General features: G+C 37.8%; 1 protein-coding gene across 2 annotated transcripts in view; it reads left to right on the top strand.

Annotated features, from left to right (window-relative positions):
• The window catches only part of NELL1 (neural EGFL like 1), a 936,950-nt gene that overhangs the window by 886,986 nt on the left and 35,520 nt on the right, over nucleotides 1-14,444 (top strand). Inside the window, exon 16 of one of the 2 annotated variants that reach the window (XM_008004241.3) lies at nucleotides 4,892-5,032. The exons of the other annotated variant lie outside the window; for it this stretch is intronic. Coding sequence (XP_008002432.3) covers nucleotides 4,892-5,032 — 141 coding nt within the window. The remainder of the gene's footprint in view (nucleotides 1-4,891; nucleotides 5,033-14,444) is intronic. 2 annotated transcript variants of the gene reach the window in all.

Genomic DNA, 14,444 nt, shown 5'->3' with positions numbered 1-14,444 from the left:
TACTTGTGACAATTTATGTTGCTGATTCTTCTTCTTTAAACTTATGTGAAGTTTTTTGGTGACCAAGAGAATCCAAGTCTTTATGAGGCAGGTATTATAGATTTATAGATTCTATTCCTGAATGCTTAACAAGGTTACACTTGTCTCAAAATCCAAATGAATATTTTTAGAGATCCAGAAAAAATCTCTTAGTCTGAACCAGTTTCCTGATTGCAAGTTTATATTATTATATATATTTTTTTATTTTCAGAATCCACTTATTCTGTCTTCTGTTTCATAGCAGTAATATTTAGTCCAAAGATAATATCCAGACTGTGCTTAAGAGTCTTTTTTTCACAGTCACATGATGTTTGATTTTATAATTCTCAACCTACAGATGAGAAAAAAAGACTTGCGAAATCTAAATAATTAGTAGTACATTACTGAGCAGGAATTTGAAGTCATGTTTGTCTCTAAAGTCTATATATATAACAACAGTTTATTTTTCTTTTACATTCTATTTGCCCCTTAGACTCTATGTATCTGGAAGGCAGAGACTTTACTTCTGTCTCTGTATCACAGGATATGATACAGTGCTTAGTACATGGGGCAAATGTACTAGCACATAGGGGGTGCTCAATAAACTTTCGTTGAATGAGTGAAAATATCAGAAGTTTTTCTCATGACTCAATATCACCCTAAAAACTCTTAGAAAAGGTGTAATCCATCCACAACCTGAGCCACTACTTCACTGCAAGCTTTAACTATTAGTATGAAATACGAAAGTACCTCTTTGAAAATAAGCTTTGAGAAAACCTTTATTGGTTTTATAAATTTTGAAATTGCAAATCTAATAGGAAAGAGATTAGATGGAGGAAGAGATCCATCCAGCTCAAGAGATGGATTTTACAGGAATTCCAGGATTTGTTTGCAAATTGCTTTCTATAGAAAGTTCACCATATGCCCCAAATAGGATTAAATGTATTGCTTATGATACATTTTATGAAAACAAACCTTGGGTATTCGTCTGTTTCTTATTGTAAATGGAAAATTCGTGGTACAGGTAGAGCTTTTCATTGCAACAATTATAACAATTGTTATAATTATTATAATCATGATTAAAATTTCTCCTTATCACACCATTGCAATTATAACTTTTTTGTTACCTATTTTGCCCACTTAAAATATCTAAAGATTAGAGGTAGAAGCAAAGTATTAAATAGAAACTACATGATGTCTTTTAGAGGAAAACAACATATAAATATAAAATTTATTTTTTGTTTAGTTTTATGAATTGACATCGTAGTTTTGTGATTTGCAAAAGCCAAGAAATCTTGGGGTATTTCGAATCTCCATTATAGCCTGCATTAATTTTTCCTTTCATTCAACCTACCAGTCATTTATTTTCTCATACATTAATTCCCACAGACTTGTATTGGGCATTTTCAAATTGCTTGTTACTCCCACTTCTAGGTATCACTAGCAAGGTAAACCTGCATAAAATGTTGTCCATTTTCTTGGAAAATTTGCGTTTCAGTGATAGACACAAAAAGGAAAGAATTGTGATAGGGCAAGATAAGTACTAAAATAGATGTGTGTACAGATACCGAGTCACTAGGGGAGGGAGCTGGTGATATTGGTGGTTGTTTGAAGCTTCAACTATTAGTATGAAAGACAAAACACAAACACACCGCACACATATATGTATATAGTTCTTCCCTTTGATTCTGAGCTCCTGGATTTTCTGAGTCATGTTTCATCCATTTTTGCATTGAACACAACACAAAAATCATCCTTGCACATATTTTTAACTCAACAGATATTTACAGAATTGAATAAATGTATTATCTTTGTGTAAATAATCCTTTCTTGATTTGTCAACAAGATATGATAGTTGTGACAAATATTGGTTCTAGCTGGTTCTGAACTACATTTCACCATTTGTAAGTGGTGTGACCCAAGCAATAAATATGTGAGTTATTGTGTTGCCAACATTTGGCTCTGAGGATACGGAAATGAATACTATGGGTCTCACTCAACAATCCCCCAGCTTCTCTTGTTTCCTTGTTCACATTTTCAGCTCTATGCTGGATTAAACTGAGATTTAAATAAGATTTTAGGACTTTCTGTAGGAGGAAAGGTGACTTTTTGTTTGTTGGTTTCCTTTGGGATGGTTGACACATTGTGAGTGCAGCCAGGCTCACTGTAATTTATCAGAATTCCTTGAATGAGAGTTGATTCCACAGTGAACTCAGAGAGACCCCATTCCCAGAGCTTCTGTCTTGTTTGTTTGCCTGTAGGGAGTGCTGACTGGGAGAAACAAATCTTTGTCTCTTAGGACAAAGGCAGCCACAACCTAGCTTGGGAAGAAACTATCATATATAATTTGTAAACTCCCCAAAGTATTGCTGAAAAGCCTCCAAGTGTTTTCTGTATTTGGGTCTGTGATGGTTGCTTTATATACTACTGTGACTACCTACACAGAAGAAAGCCAGTTTTAGGAACACAGTGAAAACGTGAGCCCCTCTCAAGCACAATATGGTTGCATAAAAAAATGAATTTTCTGGCTTTAACTATAGACCTTGCACAGAGAACAGAAATTTGCAGCCTAGGTACCAACATGTGATATGACCTAGTTATTTCCAGCGAGTTTCTGGAATCGTCTGTGAAAAGTACAGTTCTCAGGCAAAATGAGCTTCTCCACTACTTTTCTCATGTCTCAGCAAGCCAGGGATTCCCTAGTGTCTCTGGGGAAGTTGTAGATGTGTAACTGTCTGATTGTCTTCACTGCTTTTGAAAGACTCCTGTGCTATACAGATAACTTCTGCCCTGCTGAATCATGGAAACTCCTTATCATTTCATTTTGGGAATAGAAATATCTGGGAATTGAAAAAATATTTGCACATCATTCACCGCTTCTGTTCTTCCTAGAAATTTTCTATTGAATTTAGGGCTGAAGGAGTTACTTTATTTGATCAGATAATTTATCCTCCAACTCAGGTGGTGAAAGGGAAGTAGGTGTAGACTAGGACTTTTCCAGGCAAACCAGGACATATGATTGCTTTGGTTGAGATGCTTCTATTTGTGTATCTCCTGATTTCCCAAAACGCTAACCATGGCTACAACCTAAAGTATTGTCCACAGCCTATTGGCAACAGGATCTGTGTTAATCATGACTAGTTTTTCTGAGAGCTTTGGAAATAAATATCAGAGGTAGAATTGGTTGCTGCATTGTTACAGAGAGTTATCCTTCAGCCTAACATAGAAAAGTCCTCTCTATAATCAGCCTTCTGTTTATATGTGTCTCTCTTGTTCCCTGGTATTCAAAAAGCAGTGGGCTGATTCTGTCATTTAGAATAAGCACTTTCCGTCCAAGAGCCACAGAGCTTAGTCATTTCTCTACTTGAAGTTTTAAAGTTTTTGGTGATCCAACATATGTCCCAGAGAACTTGGACCTTAAAAATTTGAGGTATGGCAATCTACATGGTGACTGGAAATTTATTTTCTGGGAATTTATAATAAACACACACACAGTCTGACTGCAATATCTGAAGATCCTATACAAATATTAGGCCCTGGGGACTGAGGGCATTTAGAAGTCTAAGGGATGATGTATGTGAAAAGATTTTTTGGGCTGAACAATATGTGCTACAGAGGAAGAAGGTGGTATTTGAGTTGGCGTTGCACAGTATGAGAAACTACACCTTTTCTCTCTTTACTTGGCCAGAATGCCTTGAGATCAGAGTATCCAGTTTCAAACTAAATTAACAGCCTGGTGCACAACACAGGACTTGTCAAGATAATAGAACCAGTGGAAGCTGAATGCCCCTGAACTGATGCCTCTAACAGGGTCCTGTTAAAAGAAATTGCAAAGTACATTTTATTCATTATGGGTTAGATTCCAATGTTTAATAATTAAATTTATGTTCATATGAGTCCCATATTTCAGATATTTCCAAGAGAAGTCAAAGAAGATTCCCAGGCACCAGTAGCTACATTCTAAGAAATAACTACTTGGAGAAATTCTGTAAGAATGAACTGAACCTGGTTGAACAATTGACAATTCTCTTTTCCGCAATGGTGTCAACCTCGTTCAGTGCAGAGTCAAGGCTTTGTGCTAGAAAATCTATACATGAACCAGGTATTTGGTGATTCTAAAAAGCCAGAGCCTAGAGAAAAACAAACAAATAAACAAAAAAAAAAAGCCTAGGAGACTTCCTTTCCTCAAGAATGAATGAAGAATGAGAATATCTGATGGACTAGCATAATCCATCCATAGTTTTAAAAGAAATAGAACAATAGTTCCCAAACTGTGTTCCCTACAACACTAGTTTTGCAAGATATTAAAGATATGTCCAGAAAAGGTAGTTATTAGCTAAATAAATTTGGGAAGCCATGCATATTATCAATATTATCCAAAAGCTTTGCAGGACATATAATTATGACAAGTCTCTGGGGCTGTCATTTAAAAAATCAGTTTAATAATATTTAATCCAGAGCTTCCTGAACTTATTTGTTCATAAACATTTTCAAAGGACACACAATAAAATCTGGAATTGCCAATTTAGAAATGTTTAATCCAAAAAAGTCATATATACCCAATACCAAAACTGTGCCAAACACCCTCAACTTAGTTCTTATTCAGAGACAACACAGCCTTTGAGTTAGGATTTTTTTGTGACCATAAGCTCTCATTCATTGTTCAGTACAAGAGAAAACATCCAAAAATGAAGCTTTCAATTCGTTTGAATTCTGGAAAACATAGGATTTGGTTCTTCCAGATGACTTTCGTTGTAGGTGACTAAACAGTTTTAACTGATATATTGACATGAGCATGTTTTAGGCATTTCCTGAAAGGTTAGTGTCAAAAGAAATTAATATCCTGGTGGGCTTGTGTTTTTCTCTGAGGCAGATATTGATGAATGTTCAGAGGGAATCATTGAGTGCCACAACCATTCCCGCTGCGTTAACCTGCCAGGGTGGTACCACTGTGAGTGCAGAAGCGGTTTCCATGACGATGGGACCTATTCACTGTCCGGGGAGTCCTGTATTGGTAAGCAGCTTTCAGGCGTGCCCTCCAGCCACTCGGACCTTTGCAGGAGGTGCAGCTTGCTTTGGTACTCTGTTCAGCTCCCAGTGTTATGACCATTCATTGGTTAAACGCATCAGTTTTCAAGTTTTCTCCCTCTACAATCAGGGCTTAGGCCAGGGATCATGCAATGTGGTGTGCTAGAATTTTTATATAGAAACTGTGACAGAGGAACAAAGCCTGGGACTGTGTGTGATGGCTGTGTTCTTTCTAAGGAAAACCTTAGTCTTCTTAATTATTTCTAAGGAAAACCATGATGACTTACTGAAATTTTTGACAGTTTGAGAGGCAACTGTAGAGATGAGGAAATATTAAATAATACTGGATACTGGATTTAGAATAAGAAAGTTTAGTTTGAATCTCATCTCTTATACTGCAAATGTCACTATAGTCTCTCATCCTTCATCTGTGTATATGGTAAAAATGGGGGAACAATATACATATTATTAGGATTAAACAAGGATATCACCTATTTAAAAACTGCAAGATTTGAATTGGTGCACATATAGGATATAGTTGCATTAACATTATTGTTGTTATTGCCACCACCATCATCTCTTGAAAAGTCTCCTTTATTGGTTGGGTCTCTCCTTGTGGTTCTGTTAAACACTGAACACGGGAAATTAGCAGATGGAGTTATTCACCTTCAAGACCTTACAACTTTCATGAAAGCCAAACAACTGATCAAAAACATAACTGTTTCCATGAGAACCTTAGCCAATCCAATTCTTTCATGTTGTGTCACCTCTGTTGAATTCTTAATGCTGATTTGGACCAACCTAGGGGGCAAGCATTCTGACCTTGAGTTTCCAAAGTTAAACTTGCTGAATTAGAGTGTGGGAATTTGATTTTGAAAATTTGTTTTCTCTGCTTAGGGTGGGTGTGTGTGTGTGTGTGTGTATTTTTTTTTTTTCCTAAAGGCTGCTGCTGAGATATAGTCAGTGTTTTTTCAACTTCTCCACTGATGTTGATGTAAAGCAAAGATGAATTACAGAACAATGGCCACGTGGCATGAATTATTCCCCAACGTCTTGACATTAGTGTTGAGAGGCATGTAGTGTAGTTACTAAAAGCATAGACTTTTGGGCCAGATGTTGGCAGTCAAATTCCAGCTCTGCTGCTTCTGTTTACCATGGGGAAATTTTTATCTAGTCTGTACTTCAGCTATTTCATCTGTAAAATAGAAATAATGTTTATATCTTATTGAGTGTTGTGATAATTGAATTAATATCTGTTAAATGTTCAAGAAATGTTAGCTGTTATTTTAAATGTCACAGCATATTCGGCATTCTACCCCATACTCTTTTTCCTTTACATATTGCCAGGTACTTCTGTACATATGCAGCTCATTGTAAATCAATGTTATATGACTAGGAACAGCTCAAATGGCTATTGTTGAGGAATGTAGATAGAATATTAACATATGACATTAAGCATGGTGACTAAAAGAACATTTTTATTTTTACAGATCATATTTGACATCATTAAAAGAGGAGACTCTTAGATTTTTTAGTGCACAAAGGACCTTAGAGACCAGCTAGTTAAACCAATTTTATTTATTTATTTATTTTTTCTAGTTTTAAGTTCAAGGGATTCATGTGCAGGTTTTTTCCATGGGTAAACTGCACATTGCTGAGGCTTGGTGTACAGATAATCCTGTCACCAAGGTAGTGAGCATAGTACACAATAGGTAGCCTTCCAAACCATACCCTTCCCCTTTCTTCCCTCCTTAGGCAGTCCTCAGGTGTCTTATCTTTGTGTCTATGTGCATTCAGTGTAGTTAACCAATTTTATAACTGTTTGGACCTGCCATGGGACGGCACACTTCTCTGCCTTTATGTATGCTGTTCCTCTGGCTGGGATGAAACATGATGATTCACATATGAATTTCATTTTCCTAAATTTAACTCATGTTTCACCAAGTCCCCATGAAGTATTCTTTGATGCCTCCCAAAGACTTGTCACTCCTCTCTTCTGCTAACTCTAGACCTTTTTCCTGAGTGAATGTTTCAGTAGCTTCACTTATACAATATATTTGCTCTCTGACTAGACTATGAGCAGCAAATGGGCTTTTTTCTTCTGTTTCTTCAGTGAGACCCTTTGGTGATGGTTGTTTAATAAATGTGAAAATGCAATCGTATCGTACGATCAATAAAGAAACTCAGTCTCAGAAAGGTGACACCTCGTTCCCAGCCACATAACTGGTTTGGTTACAAGTTGAGGATCAGACCTAGGTCAAGGGAGAATCTAGGAACAGTTTCAGTTTATACCTCTTGTTTCAATCTTACCTGTACAGCCCTATCACCCTCATAAATGTCCCTGGCACTTGTCCTGGTTCTCATTTCTCTCTAACATGCTGCGTGGCATGCGTGAAGGAGGAGGTGAAATTCCTGCACTCTCAAGGAGCCTCTTTCTTCATCTACAAACTGATCCCTGTTTTGCAAAGGAAAACCTCAGTGAACTGGACTCCTTGGAGTTGGAGTTTTTTGGATTAGTGGCATTTTTAATTTGAGTAATAGTCTGAATCTCCTTTCATTTCCACATTTTTGGGAAAATATTTGTAAATGATCCTTCATAAGGACAGAAATCTGACCCTCACTTAGTATTTCTGTGGTAGTTGGGAATACTCTGTTGGTTCAGAATATTTCTTGGACAAAAAAAAATGTAAGTCAGATAGTGATACTTTCTTATTATGGCCTTCTAATGCCTTCCCAATGAACATAAAATAAATTTCTAACTTTATATGACCTTCATGGTTTTAGACGATATTGTTCCTGCCTGCTTCTTGGACTCATTTCCTGTATATGTATAAGTCTTTTTGATCTTTTCATGCCTTGAACATGACGAAAAGCTCATTCCAGTTTCAGGGCCTTTGCCTTTACTGCTCTCTGTCTGGAGCTCTCAACACCTCTCTTGTTGTATGCGCCATGTTATTTAGGTCTCAGACAAATGTTACTTCTTCATAGAGACCCTCCGTGACTTTTCTCTGAAATAATCCTTCCCTACACTTTGTTATAATACTCTCTTTTATCTCTTTTTTAGCATTTTTATTCACATGCACATGTGTGTAATATTCTCTTGCCACAAGTGTACAGGTTGTTTGAGGGCAGAGACCTTGTTTGCCTTTTTACTACGCTACTCCCAGCCCCTAGGACAATATAGTCAAAGAGAAGGCATTCGGTGCACATGTGTCGAATGATGAAGGCATGGACATTCGAAACTGTATCGAGTCAGATTTATTTTCTGTTTTGTTTGATATAACTAGTTGTGTTGTGTAGACTGTGGTACATGACATAAGATGTTAAATATCACAAAACCATATGAGTCTTTTATTTAAAAAAAAAAAAAAGTTTATTGAGAGAAAAGCCATCATGCCAGCACTGCCTTGGGTCTTCTGGGAATATGGTTATGAACAAGTTAAGATGTCTGTTCTTGAGGGATTAATAACCTGACACATTCTGGATCATAATAACATAGCTTAATGGCACTGAAAATGAGCACATCTGAATAAACCCTAAATAATATCAACCACTAATGCTTACCTTTGAAAGAAATATCAGCATCTAAAATGACTTACAATTTTTTAAAAAGTGGTTTGCAACGTGTACTCAGCTACGTTTTTTTTCTTCAGACAATGGCATATGTTATCATCTAAAATGTATCAGTTGAGGCTTTTAGAAGAATAGTCTCATGTCACTCTATGTCACTTTTTGTCAGATGAGGATAATAGCACCTTCACTACTGATTTTATCCATTACTGTAAGCCTTGAATAATATTGATATCATAAAGAACAGCATGCTTGCAAGATTTATTTTATGAGAAAAAATGTTTAAGATTTGCCATTTTCTCTTAAAATGTAACATATGATTGAAGAAATGACCAGTCCTAGTATTGCAGAGGTAGACAGAATCACTATTCTTGAAGACCTTGTCAGAGTTAGTCTCTTCTCTCTCTGTCTTTCTTTATCTGTCTCTCTTTAGCTTGTATATCTTTATAATGCCAGGAGAAAACAGTACACAAAAATTTGTAAATTAATATTTGCTGAAGAAGATGATGACAGTGATTTGTTGGTACTGTAGGGTACAATGCACTCTGTGCTTTGATGTAGTGGTAGGAGTCAGTGATTCTCAGTTTTAATATAGAAGTTGTGAGCAATTGCTCTTTTATCTAGGCATAGTTATCTGTGTCATTTAGAAATGAGAAGTAATATATAATTAACAATGGCATGCATAAACAGCAGTACTTTGCATATTTTAAAAATAAGATTCAGACTCCTCGGAATGTCAGTTTCCAAAATATTGCTCCCACAAATGAAACTTTATGCAAAGTATATTAGCGAACAGAGGAAAATAAATACTCGAGCCTACTCAAATTCTTATTCTGCTCTTCCCAAATCCTGCATTCTCTTTCCTCTACTCCTTTGCTTGTATGCTTTTGCCTGACTATCCTCATAGCCCCATTTCCATTAGTTAAAATCCCGATGAAGTCTTACTCTGTAAAGCAGGGATTCTCAAAACTGTGTCATAGGTTCATTGGAGTAGTGAAATGGGAGAGTTCCCTGTCCCCCTTTGCAGGACTTGTGACAAAAATGTGGCTTGTCTGATCACCTGCCATATGCTCCCAAACCCCTTACAGGAAGGGGGAGTACAAAGATGGGCAGGTGCAGGAGCTGGGGCAAGCACTTCTGGGCTATGGCCCCACAACAGCATCTAGGGGTGGGTGCCTGAAACTCCTGAAGCCCAACTGGGTGTGTGTTACAGTATGTTCAGATAGCTTGGCAGTCCACAGGCAGCTTAAGTGTTAAATGGCTCAGTGGCCCCTCTGTCTTTTCACAGAGGGCCAGTGCAACAGCTTTCTGTATCTCAAGCTCTTGTCTGGCGTCCAGGAAAAATCAGATCACACACAGACTTGAAGGATGGTGAATGTGGGGTTTTATTGAGTGGTGGTGGTGACTTTCAGTGGGATGGATGGGGAGCTGGAAAGGGGATGGACTGGGAAGACAATCTTTCCCTGGAGTTTGACCGTCCAGCAGCCAGACACTCCTCTCTGTGTGTCCCCAGCCAAACTCCTTTCAACATTCAGATGCTCCTTCTCTTCTCTCATTCCCTGCTGCTCTTCTGTTCATCTGCTTGTGGAGCCTGGGGTTTGGGGTTTCTATGGGTACAGGATACCCATAGATACCCCATAGGGTGTGGTGGGCCAAAAGGCAACTTTTGGGTGCGAAAACAGGAATGCCTGTTCCCATTTAGGGCCATGGGTTTCCAGATTTGAGGTTGGGGCCTTTGCCAGGGAGCTGCCTTTTCCTACCCAGTATTTCCGTCTCCTGTCCTTATCAGTAGCTTTTTAAAAATACCTGTGATGGGGCATCACACATCCTGGAGATTCACATTCAGTTGGTTTGGTGTGGGAGCTAGATTGACATCATTTTCTAAAATTTGTTTAAATTTATTTTTTTAAATTCATAATATTTTTGCATATTTATGGGGTACATGTGATATTTTGCCACAACCATAGAAGGTGTAATGATCAAGTCAGGGCGTTTGACGTGTCTATCACTTTGAGTATTTATCATTTCTATGTGTTGGGAACAATGCGAGTCCTCTCTTCCAGCTATTTTGAAATGTATAGTACGTTGTTAACTATAGTCACCCTACTCTGCTATCAAACATTGTAACTTAATTCTTCTATCTAACTGTATGTTTGTGCCCATTGACCAACCTCTCTTTAACACCCATTCCCCAACCTGCACACCCTTCCCAGTCTCTCGTATTGATCATTATCCCTACCTCCATCAGATCAATTTTTTTAGCTCCTACACATGAGTGAGAACATGAAATATTTACCTTTTGGTGCCTGGCTGTATTAGTCTGTTCTAATATGGCTATAAAGAACTACCTGAGACTGGGTAATTTATAAAGTAAAGAGGTTTAACTGGCTCATGGTTCCATAGGCTGTGCAGGAAGCATGGCTCAGAAGGCCTCAGGAAACTTACAATCATGGTGGAAGGTAAAGGGGAACTAGGCTTGTCCTACATGGCTGGAGCTGGAGGAACAGAATCAAGGTGGGAGGTGCTGTATACTTTTCAACAACCAGATCTCATGAGAACGCACTCACTATCATAAGAACAGCAAGGGGAATGTCCACTCCCATGATTGAATCACATCCCACCAGGCCCTTCCTCCAACACTGGAGATTGCAATTTGACATGAGCTTTGGGTGGAGACACAAATCCAAACCATATCACTGGCGTATTTCATGAAGTCATTTAAAAAAAGACTACAAGTGATTATTAGAAAGACTATTTGGCCAATGTAGAGAACTACTGTCATTCAGTTCTTCTAGTAATAACAATACAAATTTCTCCCCTCTTATTTTTCTTCATAGCCGTTTATTTGCCATTCTTTTATAGAATTTAGCAGATTAATGTTCTTAATTACATCTTTATCACCTACAGTACAATTGAGATTTTTTTGATACATTTCTATCAATTAACATTGAATTAAATTGTATTGGTTGTGCTTTTTTAGTTATGAAATAAAATGATTCATTCACAATAAAGCCTATATTGTTGCTAGAGACACACTCAAAGACGACATACAGCTATTCTTATGGGACAGAACACCTGTTGGCATTCCATTATTATCTCTTTATAAAACTTAGTTGGGTGAAACAGTCTCCCAGACTCTGGAGCCTGCTCTCAGGCCACTGTAAATGGCACAGTGAGGATTTACTTCTCAGAGTACTGCCGAAACCATGGTCACCATGCAGAGCAGTATGAAACAACCAGAAAATATTCCACCGAAATCCCTTGGGAAAGAAATTTCCATTTTATCTGGTGGATGTGTCAGGAATAATTGAAATGGCATAAGAAAGATTTTGCTTTGACTGCTTCTGCTCAGTGCCTGTTTTCCATAGGAGTGGAGATAAAAAGGTTTAGAACCTGGAGGTGCTCTATCTATAAAAGTGCTCTCAGTGACAAACATCACTGAAGGCGAGGGGAGTTATGAAGGCTTAGCAGGCAATACTGTGATGTAATGAGAGGCAGATTTTAAGGACATAAAGCCTGGATTCAGTCCCAAATTGGCCTCTTTCTAGCCGTGCAGCATTTGGAAAGATATTTAACCTTTCAAAGCCTTAGTTTCCTTAGTGTGCATTGATTAAAATAAAACTTACAATAGAACTTTTCCTAATGTGTTTTTATATGCAAATTTCCTGACAAGTATTATATAATAGTCAACGCTTAACATCCCTCCACCTTAGTTCCCTCACCTGTCACATGAAAACGATAACAGTAATACTAATAAGATATAACGTTTATTGAGAGCTTACTTTGTGCCAGACATTGCTCTCAGCAATTTACAAAAGCATCAACCTCATAGGCTGCTGTGGAGTAATTATGACAATTAAGTGAACTAACAAGGGAAAGCAGCATTCAGCACTTAGGTTTTAAGCATTCAATAGAAGTTATTTTCATTAACTGAACAACTACATGATGTGCTAGACACAGAACCAGGTAATTTCATGTATTTTCTAATTTAATTTCACAATGACCATGGGAGGAAAGCCCTCTTACTGTCCCCATTGTAAAGGTGAAGAAAATGTGAGCTCAAGGATAAAGAGAACTTGTCCCAAATTCCACAGCTGATAAATGGCACACAGAAGCCATAATCCAGGTGTGTTTGATCCCAAAGCTTCTGTTCTTAATATGTTCACACTGTACTGCTTTCTGGAAGGGAGGAGACCAGTGATGGACTCGTAGCTAGGGGAGATGTTAGCCAGAGCAGTTGGAGATCGAAAATACAAGGCAAACGAAGCATGAGAGAAAACAGGTGAGACCCAGATGGACAGTTACAATATTATCTCTGTGTCATGAGCACTAGGAACTTATTTTATTCACTGGACTCAAGGGATGTGTTCTGGGGCCATCCTTCTGAGCCATGGGCAGGATGACTAAGCGACATGTTTTTGACAGTTAATCTGAAAGCACCTCAGCCTTGATAATAATACTGCTGGGATATCCACTGATGTCATTACCTTCTTTGCATTTCTGGTGATGTAATCCAGAGAAGAAAAAGGAAAGAAAGGGTGGGGGATAAAAAGAATGAGAAAATGATAGGCAGATTTTTAAACCGATTTTTTAAATGTACTTATTTATCTATTAGGCACTTTAATTAAAAGCAATTAGAATAGTATATTCAAGAATCACATGTTCAAGAGTTATTTAAAATACAAATATTTGAAAACTAAGGAAAATATATTAACCAATGATAGTTATCAAAGATGTTCATAAATATCCTGGCAGAGCAAAGTAGGAAACATGAGTATATAAATTATTCTAATTTAAAAGGAAGTTGCATACATAATCGACAAGAAGTAAAGTCTGTGCTGTTTTTTCTATTCTAGAGAAGAGACATGTCAGGGTGGAAAAGCACCTTGGTGGACCAGGGTGGTTCAAACCAAGAAAGTTTAAGAGACAAGGCATAGACACTAATCCCAGGACACTCATGGATTTTCTCTCTATGCTAAACAATAAGACCCACCCCACACATAAGGTATTTTTTGGTTAAATAGCATGCCACCTTTCTTTGATAATATATAGTGTGGTCTCATTACTTCAAAACTGTTGTTTCCAAAGAGCTTTACACACAGTTTTATCAAAGAACTAAATTCCCTATTATTGAAGAGCCTTGCTTAAGGCAGATGCCACTTAGCCATGGAACTGTAGGGACTCAATGTGAAGTAAACGCAAGCAAGATTTTGGGAATCAGAGGGTCTCAGTTGCATGACACAAAATTGCCACATGTCACTAAGAGTTTCAGAAGGACAGAGAGACCAAGACCCAGACACCACCTCAGTATGGAATGGATATGGAAAAGGATCAGTATTATCAGAGTGCAGAATGGAGAGGTTAAGAACATTTTGCAACATCTAATAGAAATGGTTTTCTGGGTCCCCCAGAAAGCACCTTACACTGGACACACAGTTGCAGATGATAAATCAGGTGAAAAATGAGTCCCATCAGACCCTCTGGAAGCTTGCCTGCTCCTTTTCAAGTCTTGCCATACATAGATAAGCCTGGAGCTATTTAGCATGTGGGCTAAATTGGACACATTTTAGAGACTTCTCTGGGAAGACAAGTGCACCTCCTCAGTTTCGATGATAATCACTTCACAAAGTAACATCAGAATAGAGTGCATTACACTAGACTCAGGCATGAGCCCAAGGTTCATTCGTTACCCATAGCCTAGCTAGGCTGACAGAGCAAGCCTATAAGTTGTTTTCTATGTGTACCTTCTAGGAGTTTCTAAACATTTCTGGGAGTTAGTCTAACAGAACCTCAGACTAACAGTAGGGTCTATCCTGTAAGCTATTCCC

The sequence above is a fragment of the Chlorocebus sabaeus genome, chromosome 1, assembly GCF_047675955.1.
Source record: "Chlorocebus sabaeus isolate Y175 chromosome 1, mChlSab1.0.hap1, whole genome shotgun sequence".
NCBI classification, from domain to species: domain Eukaryota; kingdom Metazoa; phylum Chordata; class Mammalia; order Primates; family Cercopithecidae; genus Chlorocebus; species Chlorocebus sabaeus.
Note: the sequence above shows the minus strand (reverse complement) of the source record. Positions and strands in the feature narration are given on the sequence as shown.